The following is a 17,945-nucleotide window of genomic DNA, read 5'->3' as shown; positions in this document are numbered from 1 at the left end:
TACTGGATCCGCCCTCTGATACATGACCGACATGATAACGACTTGATTACGATTACGACATTTAATGATTTCACGGACAAATGAAATCTAGCGCGAATTTAAAAGGTAAATTTCAAGCGCGCGGAAATAATTTCGAATAAATACAATCGAACTGACCTTCGACCTTCGTGTCGTCTTTCGCCTTGTATTCTTGGTTTTTGATGTCGAGTCCGACCCCGTATCCGCTAAGACGCACTTTCTCGTTGCCGCGATACTGCAACAATAGAAAAATAATCGATAAAATTGTACATAATGCACATTCTTAGCAGACGCACAAGTAAGCAACAACGCCTAGTAAGCTTATTCTTATACTATAAGCTACATGATCGGAAGTCAGTTTCTAATTCGGTGACCGCCTAATATTGGGCGAAAAAAAAATCACGGTCCATCTGTATTGATTTAGGCCTTGTTAACTGTACCACAACTACAAACTAGACAAACATTTCTAAAATGTCTATTTCTCAAAATTGAAGGAGTTTCTGACATTTTGCTCAAATTGAGTTTCAGGCAGGTATGTCTTTCAGAGCATTTTCCATTTCCATTTAGAGAAGGAATCAGGATAGTCATAGGGACCCGGTTTTTGCTTCATAAAACCATTAATTCAGTGGTTTCGCTAGCTAATTTTCTATCCTTTACACTAGCTTCTGGTCTAGGATTCTAATTCGGATACTGCCTAATTTGGGTAAAAACAAAATCCTGGTCCCAATTTTACCGATTGAGGCGTAGTTTACTGTACAACTAGACAAAAATTTCTAAATAGCTTATTTCTCTCAATTGATGGAGTTTTAAGCACCTTTAAAAGCAGTCGAATGAAACACTCTAATGCGTGTATGCTGTAGACAATCGCAGAAGTCCCACGATTCGAAATTTTTATGTTAGAATTTATCATTTTGAAACCGCAACGTTTCGGCTGCTGACTAACAGCCATCATCAGGTGGAATGACCGGAAAACAGAAGTTCCACCTGATGATGGCTGTTAGTCAACAGCCAAAACGTTGTGGTTTCAAAATAATAAATTCTGACATATAAAATTCGAATCGTGGGACTTCTTCGATTACCGTTAACCCTTTCAGTGCTGACTAATTAATACCCTATAGTGCTGGAGATAATTTGAAAATTTTTTAAAAATTCCACCCTAGTGTGTTGAATAACGGGAATACCACTATAATGCGTCTACACCGTGGCGCGGTGTATCGTTAGTTACTAGTATTTCACAGGTGCTGCCATTTTTCAAGAGATAATTACTAATTACTGATATCATCAATACACTGCATTGCGGTGTACTAACAAAATCCATCACCGATTTGTACACCGCACTGCAGTGTAGACGCACTGAAAGGGTTTAAAAGCATTTTCTTTGATTTTTTTTTTGAGGAATCAAGGAATCTTATGGACCCTGTTGCTTGCAAAAAACGAAAGAAACGTAAAATAATCATTACCTGCACGTAATGCCGTACGATGTAATCCACTTTACCGTCGTCTGCCAGCGATTTGATTCGTCGATGAAACGTTTTGAACGAGTCGGTTCCGATTTGACCGTACAGAACGACGACTACGTCTTCGTCGTCTGCGCTCGGGTAGCGGTGGTCGACTTTCAAAATCATCGACGCCGGCCTGAAATATATTCGAACACGATCGAGAAAATGTTCATCGAAAAAAACTTAGGCAGTCAGGCCAGAAACAAAAATGTTTCCTTGCTTTTCCTAATCGGCCGGGTCACTTTTGCGACAACATTTGTAATTCAGTTCATTTGTAACTCCGGATTAGGAGAGAGAGGGAGGGAGGGAGGGAGGGAGAGAGGGAGAGAGAGAGGGAGAGAGTGAGAGAGGGAGAGAGAGAGGGAGAGAGAGATGGAGAGAGAGAGGGAGAGAGGGAGAGAGGGAGAGAGAGGAGAGGGAGAGAGTGAGAGAGAGGGGGGGAGAGAGAGGGAGAGAGTGAGAGAGGGGGAGAGAGAGGGAGAGGGAGGGAGAGGGAGAGAGAGAATATCTTATCTTAGCCTTACTTCAATACTTTACAACGCTGCCCTCAATATTTCCCAGGGCTGGGTTTCTTAGATGTGAAAGAAAAATAGTCCCTGGGAATATTTTGAAATTCGTCACTTATAACCTTGGTTTCTCATCGTTACTACGGTGGTTGTCACCCAGATTGACAATTTACCCCTAGGGATACTCAGTCTATGAAACCGGGCCCATAAATCCGAAAAATAGCAATAAGTTTTGTGACCTAGTTGGTGGACGAATTACCTGTCGGCAGACGACTGAACCAGTTTCTCGACGTCGTTCACGTTACAGCTGGTTTTACCTTGAACTTCGATGAACGTATCACAGTTAGATGGAGCCACCGTCTCGGCGACCTGCAATTTCGACGAAGAATTTCATTTCAGAATTGCAGAAATATACCCGTTACATTTTCGGATCTGTAAGAACCGTTACAGGGTGGCGCCACTTTCCACCCATTTTTCCTGATTTTTCCATGTGATTACACAAAATTCAGAGAAATTTCTAGATTTAAAATGTTTACATTGAATTTCATTGAATTATTGATGAAGACGCGATCAGCATTAGCATTATCCAAATTCCCTTTAGTTTTTTTCCAGGTTTTTGATAAAATTCGTCAAGTTTTCCCTGAATTTTGTTTTAGATTTTTCTAATTCCCATTCTAATTTTTCTAATTTTGCAAGTTTTCCAGGTCAGTGGCGCCACCCTGACCCGATTCAAAGAGAACTGAACGAATTTCCGGATTTTTCCGAAAACCCGTCGTAAAATAGTTCGTCCTACCTGATTGTACATTTCGATGGTCGGAGACTGAGCTCTGAGAGCGAGAGAAAACCGGAATATTTTCAGCTGCTGTGGCGACAGGAACTTATCGGCGATTTTCAAGATGAAATTATAATGTTCCTGATCATTTTCTGCGTGAAAACAAAAAAGCGAAATTTACTTCAACATTCACGCAGAAAAGGAGGCCTAAATTTTCCAAGCCCTATTTCAACGAAGGCCATATCGGCTCCACACAGCCTCGCGTCAAATCGGCAAGAGAGGACTGACAGAAAAAATTAAACGCATTGTCTTCAGACCCCCCAAATTTTCTCCAACCCCATTTTCCCCGTTTTCGATTTAGCCAGAAAAAAGTAGGCCCTATCCTCGATGTTATTCCCCGAAATATTCTCGAGTCCAATTTCCCCGCTTCTGACTAGATAGACTAGAAACTAAACGCGAATATTGTCAATGATCTCGGGGGCCACAGAGCTCGCACTGATTTCCCTAACGGTTCTTCCTTCTTCACTCATGTCGAACGTACTGACCTCCGAAAACGCTTTGCTCGGAATGTTCGCAAACCGCGTCGACGAACTGCCAGAAATACGCGTTTCCGCCCTTCGCGATGTATTCACTGTACGAAATAGAAAAACGCATTATTTACTTCACGAAGTCGTTGCAAGGAATTTCAAAACGAAGGTGGAAGAGATCACTACTCGCTCAGACCCAGTTCAAATAGTTGCGAGGGTTAATAAGAGTTAGCTGTAACTCACAACTGAATCCTGATCGAAATGAGTTCATTTTCAATTTTGCAAACCTCCTCGCAAGAATTCGAATTCCCCGATGTGGAGGAACCCTGACACTGATTAACCCTTTCAGTGCATCTACACCGCAGTGCCGTGTATGAATCGGTGATGGATTTTGCTAGTACACCGCACTGCGGTGTATTGATGTAATTAGTAATTATCTCTATTGAAAGATGGCAGCACGTGTCTAATGTAGTGAAATACTAGTAACTAACGATACACCGCGCTGCGGTGTAGACGCACTATAGTGGTATTCCCATTATTCAACACACTAGGGTGGAATTTTTTAAAATTTTCAAATTATCTCCGGCTCTATAGGGTATTAATCAGTCAGCACTGAAAGGGTTAACCAGTGCTGTCCTTTAGGTAAGCGCTAATTTTTAAATGGCTCGACAACGTCTGCTTAAGGTCCGAAAAAAATAAGGAGCGTACCAGGTGCAGAAATGACCAATAAACAGACCTTAACCTGACTTCAAAAGTGCAGAGCGAAAACTGTTTTCTGATATTCATTGAAATGAATTTTATTTTCGACAAAAAATGGCCGACCGACCGTCTGCCGATATATGTGCTTCATATGTAAACAATATGCCCAAGGGCCTTGAAGGGGTTAATCCATTTGTATGATTGCCAAAAAAAGTTTTCTTTGAATGTAGTGGAAGTGAGAAAAAGATACTCTTACAATTAAGTAAGGCTAAGTCAACTGCAGTGGAACACAAGAGAAATCAAAACCCGCAATAATTCAGCCATAAATGAAAAATTCTATAGTAAAGTATATATCTATATTTCGAAATGTTGCTCGAAATATAGATATCATTTGAGTACAGAAGTTTTCATTTTTGGCTGAATCTATTGTGGGATTCTTTCCAATGTCTATTTCAACCTGACTTGAGAGCATTCCGGGTGGCCTAGCTCAGTCAGTTTTGGTAGTACATACCTGATAGAAGTCTTATTAGGACCAGAATGCATTGGCAGTCGACCTAAAATATTATTTTTTAATCCACTTTAAACTATATTGAAGGATATCCAAAAAATCTGCATTGAGAGGGGTTCCTGAGAGAAAAGAGACTCTACGATTTGAATGTTTAACAATATGTCTCCATGCCTACCAACTGAAGTTTGGTACGCAGGCATGGAAACATATTGTTTAACTTTCAAATCATAGAGTCACTTCTCTTCATTTAACCCCTTTCAGTGAAGACTTTCTGGATATCCTTCAATACAGTTTCAAATGGATTAAAAAATGATGATTAAGGTCGACTGCCTGTCCTTTCTGGTACTACAAAGACCTTTATCAGGTATGTAATACCAAAAATTAGCGAGCTAGGCCTCCAGGAATGCTCCGAAGTCAGGTTGAAATAGACATTAGTTATTCATATTATACACAGTATCTTCTCAATTCATTATAGCATTACAACGTACCTCGCTTCGGCTAGAATAGGCGTCGCCGACCACTGCGAATTCAGCGAGATGCTCACGTATTTGTTCTTAGCCTCGGCGGCCGTTCGTACCGATATCAATACGATTACGAACACGGAGACAACGAGACGACACAGCGCCATTATCTGAAAAACGTCAAATGCAAATATATACACCGGTGAGAAGGGTCGGTTTATTTTTTACATGTTTTTCAATAGTGAAACTTCATAACAATCCGACTTTCAACTTTCCTAAAAAGCCTTGAATTCTTCATTAATATCATTATTATAATTGTTTAAAGCTTAACCCTTTCAGTGCGTCTACACCGCAATGCGGTGTATAAATCAGTGATAGCTTTTGCTAGTACACCCCACTGCGGTGTATTGATTAATTATATTGTAATTAGTAGTTATCTCTCGTGAAAAATGGCAGCACCTGAAATACATAGTGAAACATAGTGAAATACTAGTAACTAACGATACACCGCACCACGGTGTAGACGCACTATAGTGGTATTCCCGTTGTTCAACACACAAGTGTGGAATTTTCAAAATCTCCAGCACTATAGGGTATTAATTAGTCAGCACTGAAAGGGTTAATGGCCTTAACCCTCAGATTTCTAAGGCGCTTAACACAATATTAGAACATACGATAAAAGCTAAAATACAATTAGGCCTAAATGATATTGTTGAATGAAACCAATAAAACCGTTGTATGAAACCATTACCATAGAGGTAAAAAAGCTTTCTCAAGAAGATCTTACAACCACATTTCTACTGACTAACACCCGGAACCCCCAACCCGCTATGCTTAAGATTCTAAATGTTGCCAAATCCATCATTTATCATGACATAGCCTAGGCCCCTGGCCTAGCCCAAATTTCTACATAGACCACTTTGCCTGTCATAGCAATTACTTCACAATTCCAAAATGTTCCCTTCAACAATCAAGTGAGGAACTAGCAGCGCTGAAAACCTGCTTAAAACGACAATATATATATTCCAAACGCAAACACTTCCGGGTTCGGACTGGATCAAATTTTACTCTCAAGCGCAGTTTACCCGTTTTTGGTGGTTCGATAACGAAACAAATATTCTAAAAATAAAGATTATTTCACGCTCTTTCAGATGGCGTTATTTTCAAGGCGCTACGATCGATAGTAGATTGCTTAAAGGCTTAAAAACTGATAAATTTACCGGCGATTTCCTTCCAGCTATGGAGGCCGCCATATTGGTGATGTGCAGGCGCTCGCTGATTGGTCGACGAACGATCGTTGACTCGTTGGGTTCGAAACCCATCGATTCACTGTTTCATGAATTCAAATTCAAAATAGACTTTATTTATCCGTTAATAGGAGACCCGAAGTACAGAAAATAAGAGATATATACACAGCAACAGGCCTACCCTGTTCCACATTTCAAATTTTGATATCCAGTTTACTTAGTTTCGTCATTACATTCGAATCCGTGCTGCATATGCCCCGGCCCGGATTCAGTGGAAAAAAGAAATTGTCAACGTTTTCCCGAACTCACAATATCTACAAAAAATAAGCTCAATTGCCGAATACAGCTGGCCAGTGTTAGAATAAGCCGTAAAACGACTCGTACAAAATCGACACTACGGAGCCCGGGTACGGGGTCCCGGAGGGGGCATGGTGAGAAATAGATATATCTTTTTCGTTCGAAAGTCTGAGAACTGGAGTCTGGATCAGGTGAGTTAATGAGCTGGAGGAGACTCTGGATCAACGGAGTTTTCGCTTTCTCCAGACATTTCACATGTACTCACAGTTCACTAAAAAAAGAAAAAAATTCCTGAGCTCCCTATTTGTAAAGCAAAGTAAAGTAAATGCAACGTCACTGGAGGTATAGGTCTCTTCGCTCAGCGAGTGACACCTCCTGAATAACACACAGAGCGCGGTGCCGCCGCGGGCCGCGACAGAGTCACAATATTTATGTACGCCAATATTCTAAATTGGCGAATAAAGAGATTACGATCTTATCTATTCTGATCATCTTTAGATTGTCAGCTAATGGCGCTCGGCAGTCGGGCCGCGCCGGTTTCCAAATACAAGTCGATTCAACGCTTAAGAAATGTTTTAAAAAAAAACGTGCCAAAGGCTTGTGGCGAATTTTACGCTTTTAATGTGTTAATTTTTGTTTATTCAGTATTTTTGAAGCCACTATTTGGAGATGCAACTGCGGAACTGGATGCATTGGAAGTGCTCAAACAAAATCTGATTACATAAAATAAAACATGGGCTTTTTGATTCAGGCTACTATAGGCTCGACAGTATAAAACGTGTTGTAAATAATGTGGATTTGAAAGTTGGGCCAGACTTTTTAACATTGAAAATCATTATACATTTCAGGTTAAAGATCGCAAGTTAAATTATATTTCAAGCCCAGGCGAATGGTAAACTAACTCATAGATTACTTATGCTAACACAGTATTATGGTTACTGGCTTGATTTGGAGAGATGACTTGCTATATGATGTTCTTTAAAAATTGGAAAATGACCTCGGACAATTGGAGATACCGGTAGAGGCTAATCTTACCTAGGGGATTATTGCCAAGGGGATTTTTGCGTGGATAATTTTTTTATCGGTGTAACAATCGTGCTAATTCTAGCTTATATAAAATTTTGGGAAAAGTCCAATACATATGTATACAAAGTTAGCGATAGTTTTATAGCTTTCCAATTGAAATATTTACCAGATTTAAGGCGACTTTTCGAAGCCGCTAATAAACTTGAATACCATCGACAATAGTTCGGTGGCCGGCTAATAAAGGTGGCTCCGAAAAGCGAAATTATCTCTCAGAAATATCTCGCGTTAAATTCCTGCGCGGCGCTCACTAGCCGGTCGCCGCCCGATCGTCTGCCCAGATACGATCTATCAGTCCTCGCCTAATGAGACAATATTCAAAATTCGACGCCATTTTATATGTACGGGCGTATTATCTAACTAAATAACGACGCCTATATAGATTCATATCCCTGACTTGAGACATCGGCTGATATTAAAACGGGTTCTTTATATGTTCCAGGTACAACAACTATTGACCCCATTCCGTAGTTATCTTTCAGGCTTAAAATCTCAGGATTCAGTTCCACACAGTCGTGATTTAGAGTTAACTCTTGAGACTCGAAAATGAGTTTATTTTCAATGAGTTAACTCTGAAGTGCCTCCGTTATCTCCCGCGGTGTCCCTGCGCCCCTCGCCCTCTCCAGCATCTGCACCTCGTTCAACCCTTTCCGCCCTCTCACTTTTCCTAACCCCCTCCCTCTACCTCCCTTCACTCAACTCACGCATCAGCTTATATTCTCTCTCTACTCTTGCTGTACCACCGTCTCCATCAACCCTCTTCACTCTATTTTTTTTTCTTCTCTCCCTCTCACAACCCCCCTCTCCCTCTATCTCTCTCCACATATCTCTATCGCCGAGTCGACGCGTCTAATTAGTCCTCCGACTAGCGCCATGTCCGTTCTTAATCGGTCCAATCTAGCGTCTAATTGGCGAACTTACGCAGGTGGGCTCGTTAGGCTTGTCGTCGGATTGACGCCGCGATTTCTCATTTTGCCAGCTAATAATTCTACCTGTTTGTATGTGTAAGCAACGTACGCGGCAGCGCAAAAACAGATCCGTCTGCGCCCGCGGCCGCCGCCATAATGGTGATTTAACTTACTTACACGCAGACGAACTACGCGCATTATTGATTACTATTTCAAATAAATCTTTGCCGTTGTTGCAATTTTACGATTTAAGTTTTCGACGTAATTGAATTTTTACGATGGCGCGCGGATAATTTCATTCAATTTATTTGAAGGAAATAAAATCAGGTCCAGTCGCACGCGGAGAGACCCGGCCCTAAAAATCTGGACGATCTCGGCTGTGACATTAACCAGGTAGGCCTGTATATAAACCAAGTGGCGCTGCTGAGTGAATGGCTGGCGTCAAGGCGGTTTTATCTTCGCGGAATCCACCCCCCAAACGATGTATAATCGAATTATTCCAATAATAATATTGATGGTATTACAAAAGTGACGCCAATATTATATTGTACTAATAACTATACTGGCACGTGTGTTGGAGGAGTATATAGTATATAAAGCGGGGATGAAAGCGATCAGTTCATTCAATTGAGAGTGGATGCGGACTCAAACAGAGCTTACCCTCGGATCATCCCTAGCTACAGTTTTTTTTTAAAGTTTTTGTCGTTGAAGTTTGTGGATCGACCGCTGAGAAGAGACAATTTCACCGCGAAAATTTTTTGGATTAATTCACTTCGATAAGAAACAAAATATTTTCACGCGCGAACTGTATCTCGGCTTTTCGCTGTGAACGGTCAACGTTTTAGAAAGTTCCCGGAGCTTCAAGAATTCGTAAACAATTCTTTTCAAACAGTATCGGAAATCATGGAGACAACAAGGTAAGTTTTGCGAAAGAAATTTCTCGATTTTTTAATGTGAAATTTTCTCGAATTCGTTGAAAGTTGAATTTGATGAGTTGAATATTTTCAACGACATTTTTGGCAGCTGGTTTGTTTTTCTTCTTGACACTGCTGACCGTCGGGTCATATCCACACGAAAAACAAAGTTATCATAATTTTACTACTTAACTCATTGACGGATCAAGGGGTCTCGAGACATCCGCAAGACTCTCACAATTCTGAATGCCCATTTCCTTAAAGGGAAAAATTTTGTCAAATAGGTGGTCAAATAGCCTTTTCCTATCGAATTACCATGGAAAATATTTGGCAAGAGCCTTAGATTTTAACCCTGTGGTACACCCCTGCTGTAACTAGCATATCTAGCTTTCCTTTTTGGATCGTGGACGAGGATCAGGTGTTGATTATACATGAAAAATGAATATTCTGTGCTCAATTGTAACAAATTATTAACTAATCTGAAATAGTTATTAACTAATCTGAAATCATTTTTGACTTATCTGAAATCGAATAATGTACTAATTCAACGCAGTTGGTTCTTACGGATTACGCCTTCGTTTATTTTAGACTCGGCGCTTTGATTGTTTTCGTCGCTTTGTCTGTTTTTGCCGGATCAGTTTCTTCTGTCGATCCGAGAAAATTCGGAATCGTCGAATTCGCAGCCGACCCTGTCAAAGAGAAGCAACTGTTGGCAAGTCCTCCCGGAAAACCGAGAGGTAAGTTTTGGAGACGTCGACGTCGGTTAGAATGCATTACTTCTTGAAATCTTGAAATGATTAGAATTGTCATCTCACTTGAAAATCTGATCTGAATTTTGATAAAAATCTATTAGGCCCAGCTAAGAAAAATCTTGCCGTGACCAGGATTCGAACCTGGGTTATTGCGGCCACAACGCAATGTCCTAACCTCTAGACGATCACGGCCGTCACACCTGGCGTCGATTCTTTACGAGTAAAATCAATTAGCCATCTTATCGATCGTAGAACGCTAACTATCGATGAAACAAATCGAGTTCAAGTGCAACAAGTTAATTTATTCCATAGAAATGAAACATGTGCGACATAATGATTTTTAATCGATATATGTAAAAGAGGCTATACAAAGATGAACGGGTTTCAATTTGCATTTCTATGATGGCCAAGCAAAGCCTAGCCACTGATGCGAGTACCCGGATAAAATAAAATTGAAACATAAGTTACTCATTGTCTATATTTCTGCAGTTATGCTGTGTCTGCGTTCATTAAAGAATAAAATCCTACAATACAAAAGCAGAATTCAGTATTCCTGAAGATGATTATAACGATAGGCGAAACGTCGAATCACTTTTTTGTCAGTCACCCACGATATACCGCCCACATCGGTGCAGAATGATTTTGGCGGTATAGAGAGTATGGTGGTATATTGGAGGTGTTTTACTATGTATTTGTATAGAGATGTACATTGAGAAAACCTGGCGGTAGGCGGGGGTGGCGGTATATGGGGGGTGGCGGTATATGGGAGGGTGGTATATCGGGGTAACTTTACTATGTATTTATATTGAGATGTACCTTGAGAAAACCTGGGGGTAGGCGGGGGTGGCGGTATATGGGAGGGCAGTATATCGGGGGTTCGCTATAAAAGGTGGCATTTTGTCTCAAGTTTGTACGTTCGAATTAAGAAAGGCGATTTTTAAAATGTCTCCGTTCTGGTTTTTTTTTTCTGTCGTAGTTCAACTAGAAAGTTGCATGTTGGGAGGAAAGTTTTACCAAGTCGGTGAAAAATGGCATCCCGAACTGCAGCCGTTCGGTAAACTGAACTGTACCACGTGTCATTGTAAAGAAGTAAGTAGATTTGTATCGTTATTTCATGATTTCAAAAGCTTCGTGATTATCATTTGAAATGAAAGATAGTTAATCTTTATCTCCTTTGTCTATGGGGACCTTCTTAAAAACCTGGGCCCAATTCGACAGTTCTGAGTTCAAATTTGACTGAAACTTGTTGAAAATGAACTGATTTTTTGAGTTGAAACAAACCTTTGAAGTAAAAACGGTATAAACTAGACCAGTCTATTTCAACTTGACTTGAGAGCACATCAGGTTGCCTAGCTTAGTCGTTTTTGTTTGTAGTACTTACCTGATTAAAGTCTTATTAGGACCAGAAAGGACTGGCAGTTGACCTAAAACATCTTTTTGAAAAGTAAGGACTTTTTCGATAACCTCAAATAAAGTTTAAAATGGATTAAAAATCAATGTTTAAGTCAACTGCCAGTCCTTTCTGGTCCTAATTAAACGTTTCAGGTGTACTACCAACTGAGCTAGGCAACCTGATATGCAAGCTGAATTTGAAATAGACATTAGTTTCTATACTCTATGCTTAAAACTCGCTAAAATACAATTATGCGGATGGGCCGATTCTGATAACTGCATTGCAATCTATTCTGGGAGACGAACCCTAAACTCCATCCGATACCCGTGATGGGATTTTGAATTTTTTTCATCCATCTATCTATCTATCGTTGAAAATATTTACTCGTTTAAAACATCTGAATATTGAGGTAAATCCCGGAAAAGACATTGATTACCGTAGTTTTGAATTTGATTATTTGACGATTGGTCATAGTATAGTAACGAGCATTTGGAGAGCATTATAAATGTAGTTTTCGTTAACAATAGTATTAAAGCCATAAGCATAATTGATACTCATCCATTATGATAATCGATAAAACATTAATCGATTTTAATTCGGTTGTATGAATCGCGTCTGCGTATAGCTCAGCCGTGATCGTCTAGAGGTTAGGACATTGCGTTGTGGCCGCAATAACCCAGGTTCGAATCCTGGTCACGGCATTTATTTTTTTACGGTTTTTTATTTATGATTTTAGAACGGTAAAGTCTCCTGTTGGCGCAAGTCTTGTCCGCGTCTCAACTGTCGAAATCCGAGGATCGTAGCTGGAAAATGCTGCCCGATTTGTCCAGGTAAACGCTATGACACGAAATCTTAAAATCGAGTTTTAACTAATTCGTATCAGAGGCCATCATGGTTATATCATTCTTCCGCCTTACGATTACGATCAAAAATGTTTCTTCAAAATTGATTTAAAAAAAACATGATTTCATGTGACCTTTATTCAATGAAAACGTATGAAAAAAACACCAACTTTTTGATTATATTTTTCAATTATTTGACTGTGATTACCTGTTTAGAAAACTACGTTACTGAACAGAAAAACGGCTCTTAATCGATTATCTTCAATCTTAATTGAATAATCTTCTAATTTGTTGAATTCAATTAAAATCATAGATCGCAAAGACGGCAAGGCAAGGAGAAATGGCGGCAACCGACGCCGACGCCCCCTAACGGCGCTAAGCGTCGGTAGGTCTTGTACACACGACGGAAGTGTTTACTACGATGGGCAGACGTTCGTTAATCGCGAGCAGACGACTCTGACGTCACAGGAAGCCGATCAATGCGTTCAGTGCGTTTGCGTGGTAAGCATAGAACAAACGCATTCAAATATAAAATTGACTTTTTGCGGGTTTTGTTTCATGACAAACTATTCTGATTTTGTTTTTTCCAAGGACGGGAAAACTTTGTGTCGTTTGAAAACGTGCCGCGTCAAGATTCGACACTCGTGCCAGACGATAACTCAAGGGAAGGACGACTGCTGCCCGGTTTGTGCAGGTGAGCTGGAAAATCCTTTAAAATAAACTCTGAAATCAACTTTCACTCTTGTGTCTTTCTAAAGCTTCTAAAACGACTCGTTTAGTAGAATGTCTTCATGAAAATCGGTGTCATTGCTAGTTTCAACTTGAATTCATTTTAGTATATTGCCGTAATTATGATTATCATTGTATTTGTATTTGTATAAGTTATTGTTGTCATTATTATTAGAATTTGTATTATTATTATTATTATTGTTATTATTATTGATTAGCATTACATGTATTATTATTGTTAGCATTATTATTATTATTATTATTATTATTATTATTATTATTATTATTATTATTATTATTATTGATTAGCATAATTATTATTGTTAGCATTAAGATTATAAATAGCATTATTTATAAGTATCACTGCACATTCCCCTGCACTCTGCACAAGGTTCCAGCGCCTTAATTTTATGTACAGCCTGTTGGCTTGCACTGGATACCTCGTAACCGGTTTACGAAAATAAATTATTATTATTATTATTATTTAAAACTTCGTATCGCCATCCAGATTTATTGTCAAGAAACTTTTTTATTACAAAGATGACCCGTTTACTATTAGTGCACTTATAGCGAAAGCTCGTAATTCATTTTCTTAACACTGATTATTAAGAAAATGATAGATTTTTCTCCTTCAAATTCATGAAAAGCAAAACTCGCTTTTTAAAAGATATCATAAAAGGTCGTTTAACTCGTTTCAGATTGTAATTATCTGGGAGACACGCACACGAACGGAACCACGTGGCACCCGATCGTAGATTCAGTTGGTCAAATACCGTGTATTACCTGCAGTTGTTTGGTAAGCGAATCATTCCATACATTTCTAACATACTGTAATAGTTAATTGAGTGTAGATTAATTCCGCCGATTACGTCATTGGGGGATTAATAAGAGGCCGTTTATTATTCATACAGCGTTTCAGAAATTGTTTTCCGATACGATTTTGACATTTAGCCTAGCAGACCAACGGCCGTGATCGTCTAGAGGTTAGGACATTGAGTTGTGGCCGCAATAACCCAGGTTCAATAACCCAGGTCACGGCATTTCATTTTTCCACCTTAATTATTTTCTGAAAACAACTGACCAACCATACAACATTGACATTCCCTCCCAACATACAAAATTTAAGCTCAATGACAGAAGAAAACCCTTAACATACGCTTAACTCTTAATCTAAACGTTAAAACCCATTCAGTGCGCTACGATCCACTCTATAGCTTGCATATCTGCTCGTATGAATCGCGCCGGCGCGTGTGGCAGCCGTGATCGTCTAGAGGTTAGGACATTGCGTTGTGGCCGCAATAACCCAGGTTCGAATCCTGGTCACGGCAAACGTTTTTTCTCTCAGTGTCCAAACGAAGCAGAACTGGGTGTCAATATTCTGAAATCCCTTGAATTGATTTCTTATTGAAAATTTCTTTCTTTATTTAGAACGGTGAAGTCACGTGTAAACGTCAGGTGTGCCCGCCCGACGAACAGTTGAAGTGCAGCCGACCTCTGCTCGAAGTAGGTCAATGTTGTAAGACATGTCCGCCATCTTCCGGTCGGCCAGATACGGGTGAGAATCGATCGAAATTCATGTAAATTTTGTTTTCATCAATTTTCAAAAACTGATTCTGGAACCGGCTCCAAAACGTCCACTCGCTTCGATTTACAAGGTCGTTTCGTCCACGGTCGATGAGTTGAATCAAGTCTCGCGTGTCTTGTGCCTTTTTCTAATCCAGTTTCAAAGACATTTGTGCCCAATTTTCAGAAGCCGCTGTCGAAACATCAGACGTGAATGCCGCTGACGAAACGACGCCGGATCTGTTCGGCGGCGCAGAAGATCGGCTGGTCAGTGACGTAGCAGACGATCACACCGAGGAGGACGATCCGTTCGCCCTGTTCGACCAGACGGTGACGTCCCCTAGTGACGGAAACGCGGCCTGCCTACCCCCGAGCACGGATACGTTCGTCTACTATCGGCAGAATCGTACGGCCGTTTTGCTGGTGTTCGAATTTCGGATCAGCGCCACCGTTTACGAGTGGACCTACACGAGAAATAAAGGTAATAAGATAGAATTTACGTCATACGTTACAGTATGGTGGCCGTTAAGGGCCATGAAAATAAATTTCCAACGAATTGTTTTCGCATATGAAAACAATGAGTCAAAAAGTCAAAATGATTGTGCTATGACAAAAATAAATCGCATTCAAAATATGTTAACACAGAAATAATTTTCATTTTCGAAATTATTTTTAGGGACTGTTACATTTTGAATGCGATTTATTTTCAATAGCAGTATTATTTTTACTAACGATTAATTTGCTATGGAATTTTATTCAAAGACAAATATCGTTTTGTCAAGAAATATTTTTTTATGGCCGGCTTATCTGCACCATAGATCAGCGTCCTAGGGGAACATATTACGAAAAAACGAATCTGAGTTCAAAGTCGCGATTAACTTGTTTTCTCAGTTAAGTAAGTGTCACTCAGTTAAGTAAGAGTCCTCGGAATAAACTAGTTTTTTCAGGCAGTTAAAACCATTTTCCAGATTAATTCCGAGTTAAAACTAGGGTTATGCTAGTTTTTCCAGTAAAAGTGATTCTGTAGGTCTGTTCCGATTTCGGTTAGTCGGGATAAACTTAAAAGATCACTTTTAACTGATAAATTGTTAGTTTATTCCGACTAAGCTCGCGCGGAATAATGCTTTCTCATAAATTTGCCGCGGGACGCCTCTGTAACTTTGACGGCATCTGAAAAAAAAGATAAACAATATTTTGAATAATCGCTAAATGAATTTCAAGAATCGGTTCTTATTGCATTTTCAGGCAGAAATGTGACCAGTATGTATAAAAAGTGCATTTCGGTACCCGAATTGGGTAGTTTATTGACACGTCACCAGGGGGCGGTAAAACTGCTCGGAGCCACAACAGTAGGTGAGTTTTTGGCCCTTTTTGAATTCTGAATAAGGTAGAAAAAAAGTTTTAAACGATTCTTATCCGTGTTTTCGCTTGGGGAAACAATCTTATGCATGTCTATTTATCGAGGAGTCCGTTTAAAACAAAAAGACACATGCCGGGAACTTAATAGGGCGCTTTAATCCGAAAGAAATCGAATTGATTAATTCCTTTATTCGAAGTCAACGATCGCTATGATTTTGTAAAAACGAATTACAAGGCGCGGACGTCAAATCAAAGAATAAACCCTCGAACTACTATCTCTAACAATAGCCTACAACAGCCAACGCGTCGTACACTGCGTCGTAACGATCACTTGAAGCTCAGAGCCTCGCTGACTCAACGCGCCTCCATAGCTCAGGGGTTAGAGCACTGGTCTTGTAAACCAGGGGTCGAGAGTTCAAATCTCTCTGGGGGCAACGCTTTTTTCGATTTTTTCTTCGCTGTAGATTGAATTCTGAAGCGTAGTAGTCTCTTGTTGGAATTTCAATTTTTCAACAATTTTTTTATGCTATGTTTATCCGCCCGAAATAGTTTTGAGAATTAAAAAAGCTCCTCTAATGTGAAGTTGGATCTCCAAGACCGGGTACTTAAGGGAAAGGACTTTTGGATTGATACAAGGGTGCATTTTTTGGTTTGTGGGTTTACGATAATTACTGGAGGAGTCCTATTTCCGAAGGATCTGAACTCCTTTTCGTAAAATAAACAAACAATTTTGAATTTTTATTAAACTTCTACAAAATGTAACCATATCATTTTCTTGTTCTTGTATCAGGCCGAGTGGAAAGGTACAGGCGTCGTGTGGCGAAATGGTACCGGAAATGCGGTCAGAATTGCCGCTTGAGGTCGCTGCGACGCAAAGAGAAGACCCTGAAATTGACGAGCGTTCTGTACGGACCGGCGTGCGCTAAACAGAGGCGACAACAGCAGCAGCGACAAGCAGACGGTACTCGCTAGAAACCGATCAATAAACGTCTGTTGCCTGAAAACTACGCATATACGGATTGCGCATACGGTTAAAGGGTAACTGACACTTTTTTTTTTATTTCAAAATATGATGTATTCTATTGATCTATACACTCATCTTCAACCGTTCTGTTCCAAAATGTTTAGTTAACGCGCAATTTGTGATTTTGTAACAAGATTTTTGACCTCATTTCGTTGTTTACATCGCTTACTGTTCAGCGTCGGCTAAATCAGCAGGTGCGCGCTGCAACGTCATTACAGGCAGAGCTGAGAAATAGCGTCTATAGAAATGTGTTGAATTTTGAGGAAACTGCGTGTATTTTCTGTTATATCTCAATGCCAGATTGTTTTACAGCTTTGAAACTGGCCAGGGAGTTAAAAGGATCTATTGTCTATTGCATAAACCTATTTCAAAGAATCAATGAGTAATTTGAATAGGCTAAATCGATCAAATTGAAGATGCAGATTTCAATCCGCTGCTATGAAGCTATTTTAAAGTACACTATGCTAAGCTCTCAGCACTGTTACTGCTGCTCCATAGTTCACCTATAGTTCAGCACCACAAGCATACTACAGTGTCTTATGTAATCACAGATTTCGATCTCGCTAAAGAATAAATAGATTCATATTCGTTTACTATTTTTCAAAGTCATTTAAGACTAAGTAGGCCTAGTTTTAAAACTAACACTTCAAAACTCTACAAAAACTTTCATAAATTTCTACAGCTTTACAACAAATATTCAAAGAATAATGTTTTTCGATTAAAGTTTCACGCTGCAGAAGAGTTTTGATAGATTACATCACAAATCTTTCACAAATGTTATTTCTAAGTTTTAAAATAGGATGGATGAGGAAATATTCTTATTTTGTGACCAAAGCCGCTACCA

The 17,945-nt window shown here is 39.7% G+C and overlaps 2 protein-coding genes and 4 non-coding genes across 9 annotated transcripts in view; 4 read left to right on the top strand and 2 right to left on the bottom strand.

The window, feature by feature from the left end:
• Positions 1-6,237, bottom strand: part of LOC141910698 (UDP-glucose:glycoprotein glucosyltransferase 1-like) — a 33,833-nt gene extending 27,596 nt beyond the window's left edge. For 2 of the 4 annotated variants that reach the window (XM_074801427.1, XM_074801429.1), the window contains exons 1-7: positions 6,211-6,237; positions 5,018-5,160; positions 3,341-3,426; positions 2,817-2,947; positions 2,283-2,392; positions 1,479-1,653; positions 157-253 (exon numbers count right to left, since the gene is read on the bottom strand). In XM_074801427.1, the coding sequence (XP_074657528.1) occupies positions 157-253; positions 1,479-1,653; positions 2,283-2,392; positions 2,817-2,947; positions 3,341-3,426; positions 5,018-5,157 (739 nt within the window). In that variant the 5' untranslated portion in view covers positions 5,158-5,160; positions 6,211-6,237. The remainder of the gene's footprint in view (positions 1-156; positions 254-1,478; positions 1,654-2,282; positions 2,393-2,816; positions 2,948-3,340; positions 3,427-5,017; positions 5,161-6,210) is intronic. The other 2 variants (XM_074801426.1, XM_074801428.1) reach the window with 1 other exon arrangement.
• Positions 6,238-9,428: 3,191 nt separating this feature from the next.
• On the top strand, positions 9,429-17,049 carry LOC141911219 (uncharacterized). Its single transcript, XM_074802201.1, has 11 exons — positions 9,429-9,442; positions 10,028-10,176; positions 11,168-11,280; positions 12,321-12,414; positions 12,740-12,927; positions 13,018-13,120; positions 13,854-13,951; positions 14,584-14,710; positions 14,906-15,199; positions 15,964-16,071; positions 16,868-17,049. The coding sequence occupies exons 1-11, from the start codon at positions 9,429-9,431 to the stop codon at positions 17,047-17,049; spliced, it is 1,470 nt and encodes a 489-aa protein (XP_074658302.1).
• Positions 10,312-10,383, bottom strand: Trnah-gug (transfer RNA histidin (anticodon GUG)). Its single transcript has one exon. It is a non-coding gene; the product is annotated as a tRNA-His (tRNA).
• Positions 12,214-12,285, top strand: Trnah-gug (transfer RNA histidin (anticodon GUG)). The gene has a single exon. It is a non-coding gene; the product is annotated as a tRNA-His (tRNA).
• Trnah-gug (transfer RNA histidin (anticodon GUG)) lies at positions 14,412-14,483 on the top strand. Its single transcript has one exon. It is a non-coding gene; the product is annotated as a tRNA-His (tRNA).
• Positions 16,439-16,511, top strand: Trnat-ugu (transfer RNA threonine (anticodon UGU)). The gene has a single exon. It is a non-coding gene; the product is annotated as a tRNA-Thr (tRNA).
• Positions 17,050-17,945: the final 896 nt, after the last annotated feature.

This window comes from Tubulanus polymorphus, chromosome 9 (genome assembly GCF_964204645.1).
Source record: "Tubulanus polymorphus chromosome 9, tnTubPoly1.2, whole genome shotgun sequence".
Taxonomy (NCBI): Eukaryota; Metazoa; Nemertea; class Palaeonemertea; order Tubulaniformes; family Tubulanidae; genus Tubulanus; species Tubulanus polymorphus.
This window is presented reverse-complemented; position numbering and strand designations above follow the sequence as displayed.